The 18113-nt window shown below is 39.6% G+C and overlaps 1 protein-coding gene and 1 pseudogene across 1 annotated transcript; one reads left to right on the forward strand and one right to left on the reverse strand.

The window, feature by feature from the left end:
* Positions 1-300: 300 nt before the first annotated feature.
* Positions 301-13932, reverse strand: TMEM9B (TMEM9 domain family member B). The gene is made up of 5 exons (XM_006905622.3): positions 13701-13932; positions 11512-11603; positions 7885-7993; positions 5884-6018; positions 301-1464 (listed from the first exon to the last, which is right to left on the reverse strand). The coding sequence occupies exons 1-5, from the start codon at positions 13803-13805 to the stop codon at positions 1309-1311; spliced, it is 597 nt and encodes a 198-aa protein (XP_006905684.1). The 5' UTR covers positions 13806-13932; the 3' UTR covers positions 301-1308.
* On the forward strand, positions 4465-4584 carry LOC112469608 (annotated as a pseudogene).
* Positions 13933-18113: the final 4181 nt, after the last annotated feature.

The following is an 18113-nucleotide window of genomic DNA, read 5'->3' on the forward strand; positions in this document are numbered from 1 at the left end:
AACCCTCCTTCATACATTTTAAAGCTCTCAATTTATCAAAATGGTATTTGTATACTTTCAGAAATTCATCTTAGTACTCTTAGTACCTATACATTCTCTCTCTCTCTCTACACACACACACACACACACACACACACACACACACACACACACACACAGATAATTTAGTACCAATCTTTTATAATTAGACTGGTATAAAACAGTTATCTCAAAACAGGGTACAAAATGCCTTTGCATCTTCAAGTTCATCATACAGCAAAAGAGGGAGGAGAGAAAAGTTAAGAGACGTAGATACACTGGTAGGTGTTTGGAAATTTTTTTTATTGTTACATTCCAAAGAGGACATAGGAAGAAAAAAAGCCAGTTATCCAATAACTGTTACATCTTTCAGAGGGCGGCACCAGAACTCCAGTGCTAGTTCAAAGCTGCACATACTGGAGCTCAAACAGCTGCCTCGCAACCTGACCAGAAATGCTGACAAATGTATGTCATCAATCCAGAGAGGCTTGGGTTTAAAATAAAATTTCCTTATTGCAAGTATCCAAGTCCTTAGGATTCATCCTTAAAGATATTAGAAGATGAGAAAGACCACACACACCAAGACTATGTTTAGTCATTAGAGTAAACTAGCAAATGGCCAGTTTGTTCCAGGATGCATTGCATCAGACATCACAGTACTTGAAGAAAATCTGCATTTTGTGAAGAGCCACCAGGCATTTCAGATCTAGTTTACCATGAAGTACAGCTACAGGCCAACCAGATACCTAGATAATATCGTCAGTGCAAAATTCAAAAGGAATAAGTCGGGGCTTCGATGAGGATGGCTATACTGCAAAATATAAATGAAACTTGAAAATAGAAAGTAAAGTCTATTTACAAAAGTTTGTTTAGTAAAGTGACTTGAGAAAAGTTATATTAAGCAGTTCCCACGTATCTCTCCTCTCCCCCGCCAAAGAAAAAAATACCTGAATTATCTTAAAAACCAAGTTAAAATTATGTGGTGAAAATGAGAGTGCTTGTTCCAGGTAAAGGACATCAAGATAATTTACAGGCAGACTTAGTTTTATTTGTAAAAGTCACAAATAGGAAAAGGTTTATTGGCTGACTCTGAGGCGTGTGTTTTTAAAAATGTCTCTTAATATATTAACAAGAAAAAAAAAATACCAAGCACATTTCTATTTCAGGTTTTGAATTTTCCAGCAAGAGTTGGCAAAATCAACAGGGTATGAAAACAAAACCCAGGAAAACTCAGTCAGTTTTTTTCTAGCTGTCTCATTGCTTTCTAGTTACCTTGAATCTGATTCTCAATTAGCTGAGGACAACATGACGGTCAAAGACGGATTTTCGCTGCTCTTGAACTTGAAGCTTCCAACGCTGCTGGGCATACTCTACCTTATTCAGCACATTGGCTCGACTGCGGGAGCGGGCCAACACATCATGGGCATTTGCAAAAGGCTGGTGATCCTGAAAGTCCAGGAATGGAGAACATCAGAGATTAGGTATGATCAGTGTAAAACACACTCACAAAATAGTGGTTATTCAGCCACAGAAATAGTAGCAGTTGGACTTTTCAAAGAACAGACCATCTATTTGACCAAGCACTCCTAAGCACTCAACTGCGGAATAGGTAGTTCAAGTAGCATAAACAATGAGGAGTTATTTGTGAAATGTTCCCATGAGTCATCATTTCCAAAGACATTTCCCTTAAGAAGCAGGGACCAAGACAACGACAGTGGTCATTTATGTGAAAGAGAAGCTCCTCTAAAGAGTAGGGGAAATATTAGTACGTAATATCTACATACTACAGACATAGAAAGTAGGACTTTTCCTTGCTTTATTAAATACTATATATCTAATCTATGGCAGAGGGAAGACCTGTCTTTTAATTTCCTAACTTCTCTTATATTGTTACGTGCCAGGTGGGACCACATTTACCCTGGGAGATGAATGGAGAGGATCTTACTTTGGTTGGTTTTAATTTCTCCCTACACCCTCAACACATACACTAAATGGACCGGTTTCCAAAAGCTTTCTCATTTCCCCGCTCTTTCCCAATCTGTAATGAAAAGTGACAGAGCTCAAGTGCTACAATTACCGTCTATTACCAAGGACAGTAAGGAATTCCTTCTTCAGCACCTCTATTCAATAAAAACTTGAGTCTTTTATTGCTGAGCACGCAGTGCCTTTCATGTTAGTTGCTGCCTTAGGAAAGAGGTCATTGAAGGCTTATCCAGGTATCTGTGTAGAAAACTAACCTATCTTGGTCAAAGTAAACCAATGTCACTGGCGTTTGTTGCCATTACACAGGAACCACTGTGCTAATCTATCTATGAATGAGATATAAACACAGCTGCTGCTAGATGACAAAAAGCATTCAATACTAATTCATTGCTTTTGTTTGCCTTTTCCCTGCTCTCTTATTCCCAAACCCCGGTTAGCAAAGCTTCTAAATGTTCCAAAGTAGGATCCAAGTCACAAGTCGTATCTCTTAAGCTAAACTTTGCCTCTAGGAAAGAAACAATATTGTTTTACTGTGCATGTTTGCAAAAGCTCTATTATATACCCAAGGCAGGAGCTGGCATGTCTATGGAAAGCTATATACAACCACACATAACTATATTTACAATTATAATATATGGCATTACAACAACTGGTCTTTTTATACTAAGACATTCACAGAGTTTTCTATAAAGGATCTTTCCCTGCCTACTTTACTAAAATTCTCTCAACTTTTCACTTTATTTAGGAAACAGCTTGTGCAAACCCCATTATTTAAAAAAATTTTTAATCTACAAATGAAAATAATAAAAACAATTTCATAAAGTTAAAAATGTTTCAAAGACATAAAAAACAAAGTGAGGAAAGAAGGCAAAAGTTGTTGGATTACTTGATTTCCTATAAGGGAATAAACTGATCCAAGGTCATCTGACAATTATAGCACAAACGCCAAAGCTTAGCTCACCTAACCTTGACTTCATATCATATTGTCTAAACATACTGATTTTGTTCAGGTAGATTAAAATGACACTATAGAAATATGATGATGGGCTTGTATATAAAATATTATTACCATTCATTTGTTTTGACATAAACAAGACTAGGAAGAAGGATGTACTTTATCAGCAGAGCACCTCTCAATTTCATAGTCCTGTTATCTACTTTTCAAGGTAGGGGGAGAAAAATCTTAAAGAGCAAATTAAAGGATTTAACAAACCAGTAATCCTTTCGGTCTGTTCTCCACCTATCAGAACAAGATTGAACTAGTTGCTCATAGTCATGGATGCTGGGAGAATGCAAATAGAGATTTACCCTTTTTATATGTTTGTTCTTTTTACACCTGATAAAATTACAATAAATACAAAACATGTTTTAAAGTAATGCTTTGATAATAGCAATGATGTTTCATGGATATATGATACAGTAAATACTGTGGCTGCTTGCAGTGAGCTTCTTAACTATTTGTACTAACTCTCACTTGATTTAAAATGCTCTACACTGAACAAAAATGAAAAAAATGAAAACAATTTAACCAGGAATCTAACGAAAGCATTTTTATAAGCACATAATTAAAGAAAAATTCTTATCTTGGGTAAACAACAATTGTAGGAATTTAAATTTAATTTCTTTTTGTACAGAGTTGTTACCATAAATTCACAACCCTGATCAGAAAACCTTTCACAGCCCTGTTCAGAAAACCTCTTTCTGGCCACAATCAGTTTAATGTATCCAAGAGTCAGCCAGGGCTCTCAGAAACAATGTTTTCAAATGGTCAACTTACACATAGAATCAATTACTGGTGAACAAAAAGGTTACTAAGCACATGATCCTACCAATCAAATGCCTTTCCTACATGTTTTTGTGTACACATTTGTGCATCCAATTCTTTTATGTTCTTTGTGTATAACATTGATATTGTCTATTCCTAAAATCAGGAACCAGATATTTAAAACTATAAGTGATGCAGTTTAAGTCAGACTTTCTATCTATGTGTCTTATAATGAAATAGTTTATATGTCCTTTGACACATAACATTTTTATATGTGAGTAGTTCTCAGCTGGAGGTGATTTTACTCCTCAGGGACATTTGACAATGTCTGTGGACGTTTTTTATCGTTATGATTGGGATGGAGGATGCTATTGGTATCTCGTAGGTAGAGGTCAGGGATGCTGCTAAATACTCTACAATGAAGTGGACAGCCCCCTACAACAAAGAATTAGCCAACCCCAAATGTCAATACTGTAGAGGCTGAGAAAGCCGGTTATATGTGAATTAACATGGAACTCTACTACTTCTAGTATACAACTTCCTGTCCTTCTAGCTCTCTCACCCCATTAGTCCCTTATGCCTGATTGTTGACCACATCAGATCTCCAGTCTTGACCTTTATCCCAGCCCATCAGTCCCCTCTTGGAATTCTTCAAAAATAAATAAGCATTGCTTATATGATTAAAAATAAAAAAGGTTGTCCACAGCCATGCCACCCTGAACAATGCCCGATCTTGTCCAATCTCAGAAACTAAGCAGGGTCGGGCCTGATTAGTACTTGGATGGGAGACTGCCTAGAAAGACCAGGTGCTGTAGGCATTAAAAATAAATAAATTAAATTAAATTAAAAAGGTACACACACTATTATTAGTCATTTTTTTACATGTCTGTTTTATTCATCTCTTTATTGCTAGCACCCAGCACAGTACCTGATAATAAAGTTACTCATTATGTATTGTATGAACTCATAAAAGGGAAAAAGGGGTAGGGATGTTTCTATGAAAGCTCTACAAAACAAAAATGACATCTTGCCCCAATAAGTTGAATATTCATAATTGTTATTCATGAGACAACAATGTGTTGATCAAAAAGCAGGTTCTGTTTGTAGTTATAACTCAAGCCATCCAGTCAGGATCCCCTTTCCCATCTTTTCCCAATAGATCCACAAAAACCATTCCAGAATAAAAGGACTTTTGACTATGGTTGGCAGGTGCTCACCCTGGTTTTAGCTTTTGGAATTGGTTCTTAAACTCTGCTGAATTTTATCCACTTTAAGAAACATAGTCCAATAAAGTAATCCAAAGTAAAAAGTAATTTCTAAAAAAATTATGTATGTATGTATGTGTGTATATAGGTAGGTAGTTAGGTACGTAGGCAGTAGTGGAAAATTTGGAAACCTGCCCAAACAGGCTAATGACAAAACAAACAATATAATTCTCTCGGCTATACTAAATAACAAATTTATGGACCATGTCAATTTCTGGACATTTTGTAATGACGTAATGTTAGCACAAAAAGGAGACCACAAAACAATTTATACCCTAATTATACCAACTATGTGAACAAATATAAAAGTGTTTTAAAGATAGGAAGAGAATCCGGAGTGATGGTTTTATTTTTCTCTAGAGTTAAAGATCACAAAATTTTTTTGAAAGAAGGATAACAGAAAATATAAAACATCAGCAGGTTATCAAGCTGCATTTCATTAGAAAAGAAAATTGCAGTCTTCATGCTTCCCTTCACTAAAGCCTCTTTACCTTCTATGATATTTGGTGATGCTGACAGGAAAGGTGTTCAGTCAGGAGCTTAGGAAGAAAACTATCTCGGATGCTTTTCTCAATGTAAACAGGGAAAGACAATGCACATTGTGCCCTTGGTACTGAAGGGCAAGGCCTTGTACAGCACACTCATCAAGGATCATTAGTTTAAACCACCATATTTATGGCTCTACAGAGCAATTTCCTCGTAAGGAAACGTATACTAAAATTAGAACTGTCTTTAGCTTCTCTAGTTGAGGATCTGCTCCAGCACATGAACATCTCTATGTGACTATTTTTCACTTGCACTTTATATCAGATGACAGAGACCATGAATATCTAGGGCATGCTGAAAACTTACCCCAACGTCATCATCACTCTGTATTAATTGTGAGTGTCCAAATAGGCGTCTCTTCAGTATGGGCTCAACCAGAGTGAGATACACCATGTACAGGAGTAGAAGGCCCAAAATAGATAGATAAATTATAATGGTAACCTAAAGGAAATTGAAAATAAGTTACATCTCTGTTCAAGCCAAGAAATCAGAATTTTGTATAATAATAGTAAAGTCACAGTGAAGACTGATCTATCTGCTAAGCATAAAGGATTTCTATACACACCAGATTCCAACATAAGAAACAAACTCAACTCTTCACCAAGGTAATTAAAGAAAAAGAAGAAAGAAAGCATTTTGTCTTTGGGATTTTTTTGTGAGTCTTCAAAACTCTGTCTCCACTTACTGCTAATCATCTGTCACCACTGCTAGCACAGCAGTTTTCTTTCTCACTTGAATACAGTGTCCTAGATTCAGCAGCACTGCTGTCAAGACCAATTAAAGGAACCCTGACAAAATGTAATTCAGTTGAATTTCAACAGAATACTCTTTTAGATCAATTTAGATATACAAAAATATGTTTTAGGCCAGTGATTTCCTTGAGATTTTAATCTGTGTGTTAAGAGCCACTACAATGGCTATAATTAAGTCAGACAATACCAAATGTTAGTGAGAATGTGGAGAAACCGAATCCTCATATGTTGCTGGAGGGAACGTAAAATGGTACAACCATTTTGGAAAACAATCCGGCAGTCTTTTATTTTTTTATTTTTATTATTTTTTTTTCTTTTCTCGTCTATCCTTGGCAGTCTTTTAAAAGTTAAACATAAACTTACCTCTTTAAGGAATCTACCCAAGAGAAAGGAAAACATATCCGCACAAAGACATGTACGCAGATATTCATGACAGCATTATTCATAATAGTAAAAATCTGGAAATAATCCAAATGTCCATCAACTGATGAATGGATAAATAAAATGTGGTATAATTAAGTACTGACACATGCTACAACATGTATAAACCTCAAAAACATGTTAAGTGAAAGAAACTAGTCATAGAAGACCAAATATGGTATGATTCCATTTATATGAAATGTCCAGACCTGTAGAGATGCAAAGCAGAACAGTAATTGTCTAGGGCTGGGAGGAGGAATGGGATTAACTATAAATGGGCACGGGGGATCTTTTAGGGGTGATGGGAATGCTCTAAAAATGGATTTTTAAAAAATTGGTTCTAAATTTGCTAAAATTTATAGAATTGTACACTTACTCTGAGTGACTTTTAGGGTTTATAAAGTGTACATCAAAGATTCTATTTAAAATAAAGTGCAGTAAGATTTCCCTATAGGACAGCACCTTGCTGGTGCAGGAGCTCTCCCACAGGGTCAATCACAACAGAAATCTTTGTAACTGTTACAGCTGACCACCTCATATTCTCTGTGAAGCCTCTTTTTAGTAAAGGGATGGGAAGCTCCATACAAAAAAAGAAAAAAACTAGGAGAAGAACCATTACCACAATAAAGTAACTGAACTCATTAGAGGTCCAAATGGTGGTAAAAGTGATCTACATTCTATTTTATATAGCAAATAAAGAAATCTTAAAATCCAGAAATGATGTTTCTAGAAGAGTCACTAAATAATTTTTTCTAAAGGTTGAGAGGGCAGGAAGAAGAGAGCCAAATCACATTGTTCTCTCACTAGCCTTCGGCATACATGACCCACAGAGAAGCTGGGATATTTTTCTGGGATATGCTAATTACACATAGGGCATTTTTTGTGCTGTTTCACATATACCTATCTAACATATCCTAATTAATCCACAAAGCATCTCAATGATGTAGGCAGAGAGCAGGCCCACTGTTCCTTTTGGGGTGGAGGTTGGAGGTGAGGAAGAAGAGGGTAAAGGGGGATGGTGGGGAAGAGCAGTAGTTTAGGTAATGAAAACAATTCAGATGTCCAAAATTTTCTTTCTTGGCTTCACACCATCAAGAAATATTCTAGAAGCAAAAAAGATGGATTTTTTTTTTACCTTGATTGTTACAGAGCTTCTTTCTTCATACTTGCATTCACAACGTAGACAGTATGCTTCTACATCAGGCCCCCGCACAGGCATGGGCTCCACAACGTGAAGGCAATCGCTAAAAACACAAACATAAGATACTGCTTAAGTCTAGCTGGATTTTCTATTCACACTGATCGAAACTTTCCTGAAATCCAGAGTAATCACAGAATTTACTCTATGAAAGAATATAAGGAACAAAAAATAAGGAAAGTGAAACTGTTTCCTCTCTTACTATCAGCAATTTGGTAAGATTTAAAAGCCAGCATAAAGACATACATAGTAACTATTTTCAAAGGTACTACTGTTAACAGTTAAAAATCACCTGAAAAATCCCAAATGGGATCAAAAACTACTTAGCAGATCAAGTCCTATTCAGACTTGTTCAGTTACCAAGCAAAACTGCTTTAAATGGTTTAAAATGACCTGGGCACTGTTCAAATATGAGATTATCTCTTTTATGAATTAACATCATTCTTAACTGCCACAGTGTGGTATATGAATGCCTAATAAAACTTAACAGCTGGTAAATTCTGAAATTCTGAAACCTGAACACTCAAAGCTACAGTAAGAAACAGTTACTTTTCTTAATGAGCAAATATCTATTGAAAAGGCATGAAGGAGGAGGATTAGGACAAAGAAAATATTTTAAAATGAAAACATTACTTTGGAATATATAAAAAAATAAAAGGCTGAATATTTTGTTGTTGGATGTTGTTGTTTGTTTATTTTTCCCCATTTTCCAGGCTACTTATTTATGGCTTATGAAAAACCAATTCTATCAGAAAAATCTTTTCCCAGAAATCTGTCAAGTCTAGGAAATGATTAAGTTATTACTCTCACCAGAGCCTACGACTCTGATCACCTTCAGCTAAAGTAGGCAAAGCTTTCCTGTCCTCCAGCCAGCTGCTGGGCAATTTTCTTCCCTTTTGTCATCTCTCTCTTAAGCATTTCCACCTGCCACAGGAACTCTGCTATAGTAGCTTCTTGTCTCGCTCCACCCATCCTTCTTGGCGACACCCAATGCTCTAGGCTGATTCTTTCCCTTTGCCCAATCAAAACATATTTTTGTGTTCCACTCTCTCTAAGCTATGGCATAAGAAAACCCAACATGGCATAAATGATAAATGTTCAATCAGTATATTTAACAGGTAATTTAATTTTAACAAAGGTAGTATAGTATATAATGAAAAAATAAGTCTCCACTGGTAGAATTTCAAATAAGAGTTAGGTCCTACAACATACAAGTGTGTGATATCTGTTCCGAACATATAGAAGACCAGGAGTGTATCCAGCTGCATGCATGCATAAAATGGGCAGAAGAAACTAAATCTTATTACAGGGGTATCTATCTCAGAATCAGAGCTCATCCAGCCCAGCACTCTCAGAGAGGTCATCTGCACAGATCACAAAATAAATTAGTAGTTAAAAGGACCAGAATCTAAGGCTTCTGACTTCTACATCAGCCAGTCTGTATCTCTCTGAAATACACAGGAAAATGACACATCTCCTATTTAGTTTCCTCTTTCAACTTTAGAAGCCTTAGTAAAAACACCTAGGAATACTTGGAAATCTAAGTGTTGAGTACTGAGTGTTTATTTTGAAGTAAAAATACCATTTAATAATGAATAAATATTGAGTACTGTGTAAAAAGTTGTGCGGGGTGGGAGAGGAAGCAAGAACGTTGGTTCTCACAGGCCAGTAAACAGAACCCAAATACAGAACTCAATCGCTTTAGGACTAGGCAACACCTCCCCCTAGTGCCAACAGGAGGACATTACTGGCTTTAAATAACGCCCCAAACACAAACCAGAGAACTCAAACTTTTAAGTCACACAGCAGAAGTCAATAAAGAAGTAAAGCTAACAATTGGATAAAATGGAGGCCAGAAGGTAAAAATTATATCTAGGGCCAGATAGATATTGGAGGCCTTGTAAAACCATAACACGGCGACTAATCATAACTTGCCTACCCTTCTGCTAGTTAAAAACTTTCAGTGATGACTGGGAACCTATCCTCAATGAAAGACTAAGAGCAGGAAGGAAGCAAGGGAGAGAGGGAAGAAAAGTCCAAAACAAGACTTGTTTTCAACTGTTTATTTTCAAAGCTCCCTCTTTTGACCAGTAACCAAGAATGAATGACATATGGTTCTGTCTGAATCTGGAACAACAAAGTCAGTGAAAAGATAAGTGCTAAACAGTGAGTTCATTTGCCAAATAACAGGCATCATATTCTATTACTGATAACAGAATAAACTGTAAGTGCTCAATATATTTGGAAAATTTATAGAAATAATAGTTGATAGCTGGTCACGGGGATGGGGAGCACGGCATAGGGAATGCAGTCAGCAGTAATGTAATGGGTAGGTATAGAGCCAGAGGAAAGAAAGAGTAATCAGGAGAATCATTTCATAAACTGTATAAATGTCTAACCAATGTACTGTATACTCAAAACATAATAAAATAAAATTTTTAAAAATCTGAAAAAAATAACTTAAAAATTTGAGCTTTCTTATATAAAGTAACCTGTAAGAATATAAAACCTGTAAGATATAAGATAAAACCTGCTGATATAAAACCTGTAATCACTTTGTAATGAGACAGTTTAAGTGGAAGTTCACAAGAAGTTATCAAATATACAATTACCAAGTATCAGACTGAAACAAGATGGGAAGAATAGACAATAACATCAGAAAAATGAAACATGCTCGAAGAATGCCTTTTCTTTTTCAAAGTCAGCTTGGAATATCATAACCGAATGAATTTAATTTTGCTTTCAAACTTGTACAGGCTGTTTAGCTGTGAAATCGAATACATGTGAAAGTATGGAGCATTTGGGACTATTTTTCTTCTATGCCTATCCTTGTAATCTTCTGCCATGGTTACTGCTACAAATCATAAAACATTACAATTCCATGGGAAGAAGCCCATCCATCCTGCTACAATACAACTGCTTCCCAACCATTTTATGGCACATGTAGAAAAACTATCATTTGTAAAGTCCACTGAGATAAAAGAGAAGGCTGCTGGTGACTAGCTAGTCAGGATCGCAATCATCACAGGCCTTCCTGATTACCCCAAATCTGAATGGATCAGTATCTTAGCACATCTATAATCTATTCATGGCACACCAATTGGGAAATTCTCATACACATGACTCATTCCTATTTCTTCCTGAGCCTTCTGACACTTTTAAACATAGTCTTCTATATTTGGCAATACATCATCAAAACATGGAAGTTGTAAAAATTATAGCACAGATAAATGAGACTTGCTTACTTTCCACTGAAAAGCAAGAGGGAGGACCAAAATTTAAGGGGGCACAGGAAAGTAGCTATGGGTAGTTTAGGTGGCACAAACTCAGCCCCATTCCCATAGAAAACCCTCTCTACCCGGGACTTAGTGTTTTGCTATATTCCTTTATGCTTACCGTCATGCACTCAGGGCCTCTCCCTTCTTCCAATCGGAAATGGAATTTGACACTTTTGCTTAAAAGAATATTTAAAAAGAAAACAACAGATTGGATGAACATTCTGGGCTAACAGTGATGACGACGGAAAGAAATCTGACAGGTAATTCAGTAATCCAGGATACTTACCAATCTTTTTGGGTTATGTTCTTATTATAAATATGCCCGGGATTATCTTTATAGGGAGGACAAATACATTTACATCGGACATCTTCGCAATTCTGTAACCAAAATGGAAACTTAGTATAGCTTGTTGACAGTTGTATCATCAACATTTTAAAAAACTGTACCACATACATTTTGCTAAGCATCCCCTAAAACCATTTACTTAAAACTTTAAATAACTTTGAGAGATACAAGTTTTTAAAAGCCACAAGTTCTTTTTGGTAATGCTACTGAATCATTATACATTACCTAAAATCATTTTGAAATAATTGCTAGTACATGATCTGTGACTTATTAATCAGATTTATGGGTCAGGGGACAATCAAATTGTACTAACATCACCATCTATCAGCCAGTAGAAAGACGCAGTAGATGGATAGCTGTGCCTGCAAATAAGAATGCAGATTATAAAAGGATGGGGGATGAATCATACTGAAAATTATTCAAAAAACAAGTCACAATTCTTCTATCCACCCTATCCATCCTTCCACCCTTTAGTAGAAACATATTAATGTGGATAAAGGGGTTGGGCCAGAGTCCTATAGAATGGATGAAGTATTAGAGGCACTCAGCTACAATTAGAAAGGAAGTACATAAGGGAAATAGCTCGAGTTTAGCTGAGATCGATTTGTTCTACGCTTCACAGGAAATTTTGCTTCTAATCCTTGGTAGACAGAGAGGACAACTACCAATAAAGTAAATTTCAAGAGGTGGAGGAGGTGACTAATAAATGAATAGGGGAGTAGGAGATGCTTCCTCAGCAAAGGGGGATTTTTCTGAGAAGGCAGTCATTCATTAATCCCCAGAGGACCAGGTGCACTGCTCCTAAATATGGTATGTCTGGAAGAACTATTACTGACAATTCATTTGCTCATTCAGCAACTACTTAATGAGAACTTGCTCGGTGCCAGAACCTGTGCTCAATGAGGTAGATTCAGATAAGTAATTTAGGACACGCCCTAGTAAAGGAGACTGAGGAATAAATACACCATTACAATACACTACCTAAAGTGGAGACAGGAGATATGCAGAGGGTGCCAGCAGTTTTGAAAGTCAGGAGACTTGCTGCTGTTTCTGTTTCTTGTGAGAGGTAGGGAAGATTTCAAAAAGAATCCCTGATCAAGAACCCCTGATCAAATCCCCCTGATCTGTCTGTAACCTGTCTTTCTCAACCCCTTTATTTAAAAATATTATAAAACTCCTACTTTTTTAGAAAAATGCAAATGTCATTCTGTTGTCCCATCATATGTATGTGAATTCCTTCTGTTTTCCCCAGTAAGCCAGCTAGCTCATCAAGCAGGAAGCACAAATGTGTATGGAGTCAGGGCAGATCTATAGGATAGGGGCATGAAGGTGGCTAGAAGGCAGCATGAGGAGACTAGAAGAGCCAAGAAATGGAGCAGGGGAGAAGGCCACAATTCACCTCTCCTGCAGTTTGGATCCTCCCTTCCCAGTAAATTATCAGTTAAAGGGAAAACAAGAAAGGGGCCAAGAGGCCCTGGAGGTAGTTAAGTGAGGATATTAGGCTGGTGAGAGGGACTCTGTAGGTCCAGTTGGGAAGGAAGGCTGCCAGGAGGGCAAGTTCCCGCAATGGGAAAGGAATCTGCACAAGGATGAGTTAAGTTAGTCCTTAGAGGCAAGACTTCTGTGAGATGGGGGCTTTCTATCATTTTGGTTTGGAGAATGCAGGCAGGGTGGTGGTCTGTGAGGCTGGTGGAGAGTGGTGCTTAAGGGTAGAAAGTTCAAGTTTAAGGCTCCCAAAATTGTCAAGGTTGTAAAGTTTGAGGTGGGTGCTGTCGGGACTGGGAAGGAAAATGCCGAGGAGGTGCAGGAGCTGCTGTCCAGGCTGCGGGCACTGTCAGGGCTGGGTGGAGCTGCGGGCTCCAGCGAGGTATCAGGGCGGGAAAGAAGAGAGTACAGTCTGAGCTGGGGGCTGGGTGTCGGGGCGGTGGCGCTCAGACTGTAAGGGTAAGAGGGCGAGAGCGCTATCAGACAGTCTGGAGGCTGATGGGTAGGGTTTGCCAGGGTGCGAAGCCAGGGGTCGGGCTGTCAGAGCTGGGAGAGTAATGGGGTGGGGAGCAAATTGACAGACCCCGCCAGGCCGGAGGCAGGGGAAGAGCTCCTGTGTGGAGCGCTGGCTGGGCGGGACTCACCTTGGCGGCATCTGACAGCTGCACCAGCAGCAGCACCGACAACGCCAGGCAGGACAGGCTGAGCAAGGAGCCAAGACGAAGGAGGCCTCCCCAGGGGGTCGCCATCGCTGCGAGACCCAGCAGCCCCCACAGCTCGGAGACACCCCACAGCTCGGAGACACCCCCCGCCGAGACCTGTTCCCGACTAGGCTCAAGCTGGGCTCAGGCTCTTCCGCAAGTACTTCCGCCTAGGCCTTCGCGTCACAGGCTGCGCCGGATCAAGTACGAAAAGCATCCGCCCCGGAAACGGTTCCCGGTGCGAAGGGCCCGAGGCTGCGCGGTGCCGGCGCAGCCAGGCCTATGCTCGGCCCGGGCACCCAAGCGGGCTCTCTCGGGGAGCCGACCTCGGCCGAGCAGAGCTTTGAGGAATAAGGATATTTATCCTGGGCGCAGAAGCAGCGGCGGTTCTGGACCGCCGGTGCGTTGGGAAGTCTTCCCACCCAGGGAGACCCCCAGCCACCCTCCAGCGACCCCTGCAAGGCCGAAGTGAGCCTACGCCGCAGAAATTGTTGAGAGGGCGACCCATCCCTGCTGGCATAGATCTGGCGGGTGCTAGGCGTGGAGACGGTTATGGGGCTGGCTGAGCCATCCCTTCTTAGAAAACCCACCCCAGTCAGAGAGTTGGGGGTCGTCTCGGGCACTTTGGGTACTAACCTGCCGCCTGCGCGCCTCCGGGATGCCATTTCCGGCACAATCTCTGTGAGCTGCCTTTGCAGGTGTGGTCTCCGCTTGGGGCTCCCCGCTTGCGGGGAGCTGGCTGCCTTGATCCAACGTGCCGCCAGGAACCGGACCACAGCGGCGGGGCCGGCCTGGGCCAGGTTGGACTCGGGAAGGAGTAGAGTTGGCGAAAGAACCGCCGCAGTAGCCTTTAGTAGCCTTTTCTGCCCGGGACTCCAGAAGGTGGGAGATGGCAGCGCTACAGTCCTATTCAGGGGCATCTGGCCCCCAAAGTCAGGGGGAAGCCCTGGCCCGTCAGTGTGGATCATCCACTGCAGGGAATTTAGGATATGGCGCAGTGTCTCTAAAATATTTTTCAGTTAGTGGAGACGCGGGCGGGGGACAGGCGGAGGTAGTGGAAAGAATACAGGGCTCATCACACATCCACTACGGATTTGCTGAATGACCTTGGGCAAAACACTTCACCTTTCTCGGCCTCTGGTTTTTGGCTCAATATGAGATTGAAGTCTTTTTCTTCAATGAATTTCAAATTCTGCTCCCATGGAATACCTGTGTTTCATAAACATTTTTTAAAGGCGGTCCTCTACTAGTTTGTGGAAATGTTTTAATTAACAGACTGCATTTTTCTCCCATGTTTCTTGTTGATACTAGAATCTAACAGTGGAAAGTGTCTGATATTGCACCAAATATATTTAGCCCCTTTCAGTCCTAAGTGGCAAGTGGTGCCCAGTCCCAACTAGAACCAGAGGGGCAGGACTAGACGACCTTTCACCAAAGCCCCTCCAGGCTACCCTATGAAGATGTCATAACGTTCCTGAAATATCAAGTCTCTATAGTGGGTGTTCTGCTGGCCAGAGGACAAACTGGGGTCAAATGTGTCTATGAGGCACTGTGGATCTGTGATTGCTAAAAGTTAACTTATCAACAAGTTTGGGATCAATTTGGGGTTAATTGACTAGGTCTAGCATCTAAAGGGAGTGCTCACTCTGGCTGGAACCTCATAGGCCACCTCTTCTTCAGAATTGTTCTCGGGGCCTTGATGGTACAGAGGCTTAGAGGAAATATATAGCAATGCCTGACAGGCCCCATCTATTTAATGAAGAAACACCAAGTACACTCAATGTAGGCAGAATTTTAGAGTTACACTGTCCAACAGAGTAGGCACTAGCCACATGTGGCAATCGAGCACTTGAAATATGGCTAGTCTAAATTGAGATATACTGTAAGTGTAAAATATACATGGATTTCAAAGACTTTGTACAAGAAAAATCTAAATGTTTTTATATTAAAGTTGCAATATTTTGGATACATTGGGTTAAATAAAATACATTATTAAATTTCACTTGTTCTTAAATATGGCTATTAGAAATTTTAATATTTGTATTAGGCATTGCTGTTCTAGAATATAGAATGTGGCTGCCATGAGTGGAGTGTGACTATAAGATGGTTTCCTCACTGGGGACTGAAGAAGCCTGGGTAAGGAGAGGGATGACAGGAAACAACTGGCACAACTAGAGCCAAGGGTTTGGGGGAGGTATATGTCCGTCAAAAAAAAGAATGTAATTTTAGCTGATGCAATAGAAGTGGAGGGGTCAATTCCTCTTGTTTTGCCCTGCTCATATCCAGATAACTCTTACTTTTAGGTCAGGGGTTTCCTAAGCTAGAAAGAGTTCCCTGATTTAAGAGTACTCCCTTCTGTGTTTGTGCAGACCTCTTTCCTAATTTACCCCATTATGGTAAAACTATGTTTTCATATCTGCCTCTATATTACCAACCTCTACCAAAATATTTTGAATTCTTTGAGGGTAGGGACCTTGCCTATTATCTTTGTACCTGGAGACTGGGATATAGTAAAAACCAGTAAGTGTTTGTGGAGACCTGGAAAAGGGAAATGGGAGAGGCTCCTCTAGTCATTCTCAAAGAATCAGGTACCTACTTGAATCTTTACTTAATTCTTTTCTGACCACAAGAGGGCAAAGCTGAGATGCCCAAAGTATAGATGGGATCTGGGGCACCATGATAGGAAAGGGGAGATTTCTGACCTTGGCTCTTCCTAGATCTTTGGGTCACAGTGTTCTGTTTACAGGCAAGGCTGACCTTAGTCAGTGTCCACTCTACCCCTCCCTTTTCCTTGCTTCCTTGTGACTAGGCTTCCCTACTTCATTCCTTTTAAGGAGTAACACAGGCTCAAGTGCACCTTCTCACTGGATCTGGGCCCTCTCACTTCTTTGTGAGGCCTGAAACATACCCTCGTGGGGGATGGTCAGGAGAGTAAGAAGAGCCTTCTCTAAATTTAAGTGTGGAAGTCAGAAGGTTAGGAAGTGACAATTTATGTATCTGGGACAAAGGTTTTGCCAGCTCTGTCTGCAGTCCCCCACCCACTTTCCCTTCCAGTGATCAAATAGCTCTCTGGATGCTTCTTTCATATTTCTCCACCCCATCCTTTCTAATCTACTCAGCACTTTTCCCAGGCCACACCAGGTCAGGAGAACAGATGGAGTCATGCACAACATCAATGATGGTGGTTTCCTTGATTGTGCCTCTAGTGGTTATGGCAGGAGGCACAAACACAGAGTTCTTCCGGTTATTTCTAAGCGTATCTGGGATTATCCTATATGATGAGCCCTCTCTTTTACTCCATGCACCACCAGGATGCTCTCCCCTACTTGGCCCCTTTAGATTTTGTTTGCTGCTGCCTGTAAAGCCGCGGAAGTACGCCACACCATTAGTTGCTGGTGTCCACCATGATGACAATGTATGAGGCCAGAATATCTCTGTTACTAGAGATTCTGGTGTCCCTATTGCTAACAAGTTACTGCAGTTCCTAAAATAACAAAGCAACACAAGTTTAGTACCAAAGCAGAGAATTTTTAAGGTTTCATTCAGAGAGGTGCTAAATCAGTATTGTTGGTTTCCCAATGTCTTAAGGAAATACTTGAAAAAAAAAAAGTCTGTCCTTTCTGACCAAGATTTTCAAACAAATGAAATGCTACATTATTTGTATTCATTTTCATTTTTACCAGTATAGTTTTAAAAAAATCAAATACTATTTCACAGCAGACCCTGTCCCAGCCCTCTATACTCTCAATTTCTACTCTCCAGAGACATTTTTTTTCCTTTAGCTATCTCTTCTGGAATTTATCTCCATATTTCTTTACATCCTTATAGTACTAGTTCTTGACTTTTCAGTTGGGTCTATTATTTTACTTCTTGCTATAGGAAATAAACTATATATTTATATTTTAATGTCCTCTCATAAACACATGTATTATTTCTTCATTTCCCATCCCTCAATATATCTATTTCACCTTGCTTAGGTAAATCACTATTCATTTATTATGACTGTGCATATTATTCATAGTTGATACAATTAGCATAATATCACATTTTTTAATTGAACTATTACTTCTTTTTCCATGCTTAAGTACCTAGCATTCAAATACGTATAATTAATTTATCCCAAACCCCCCACTCAATACATTCAAACATATCAGGTAGCCTATAAGTTTAGTTTTTAAATTGGAGACAACTCTCCAGGAGTCCGTCATCTTCCATTCTGGACTGGTTCTCGGCCTACTGCACAGCTCTTGTTCTAGGATAATTTATCATTTCTTCCCCCCCATTTCTACCTCTCTGTTTTTCTGAAAGATTTCCATAATACAACTCTTCTTTTGAATTTTTACATTTCTGTTATCA

The sequence above is a fragment of the Pteropus alecto genome, unplaced genomic scaffold (assembly GCF_000325575.1).
Source record: "Pteropus alecto unplaced genomic scaffold, ASM32557v1 scaffold461, whole genome shotgun sequence".
Taxonomy (NCBI): Eukaryota; Metazoa; Chordata; class Mammalia; order Chiroptera; family Pteropodidae; genus Pteropus; species Pteropus alecto.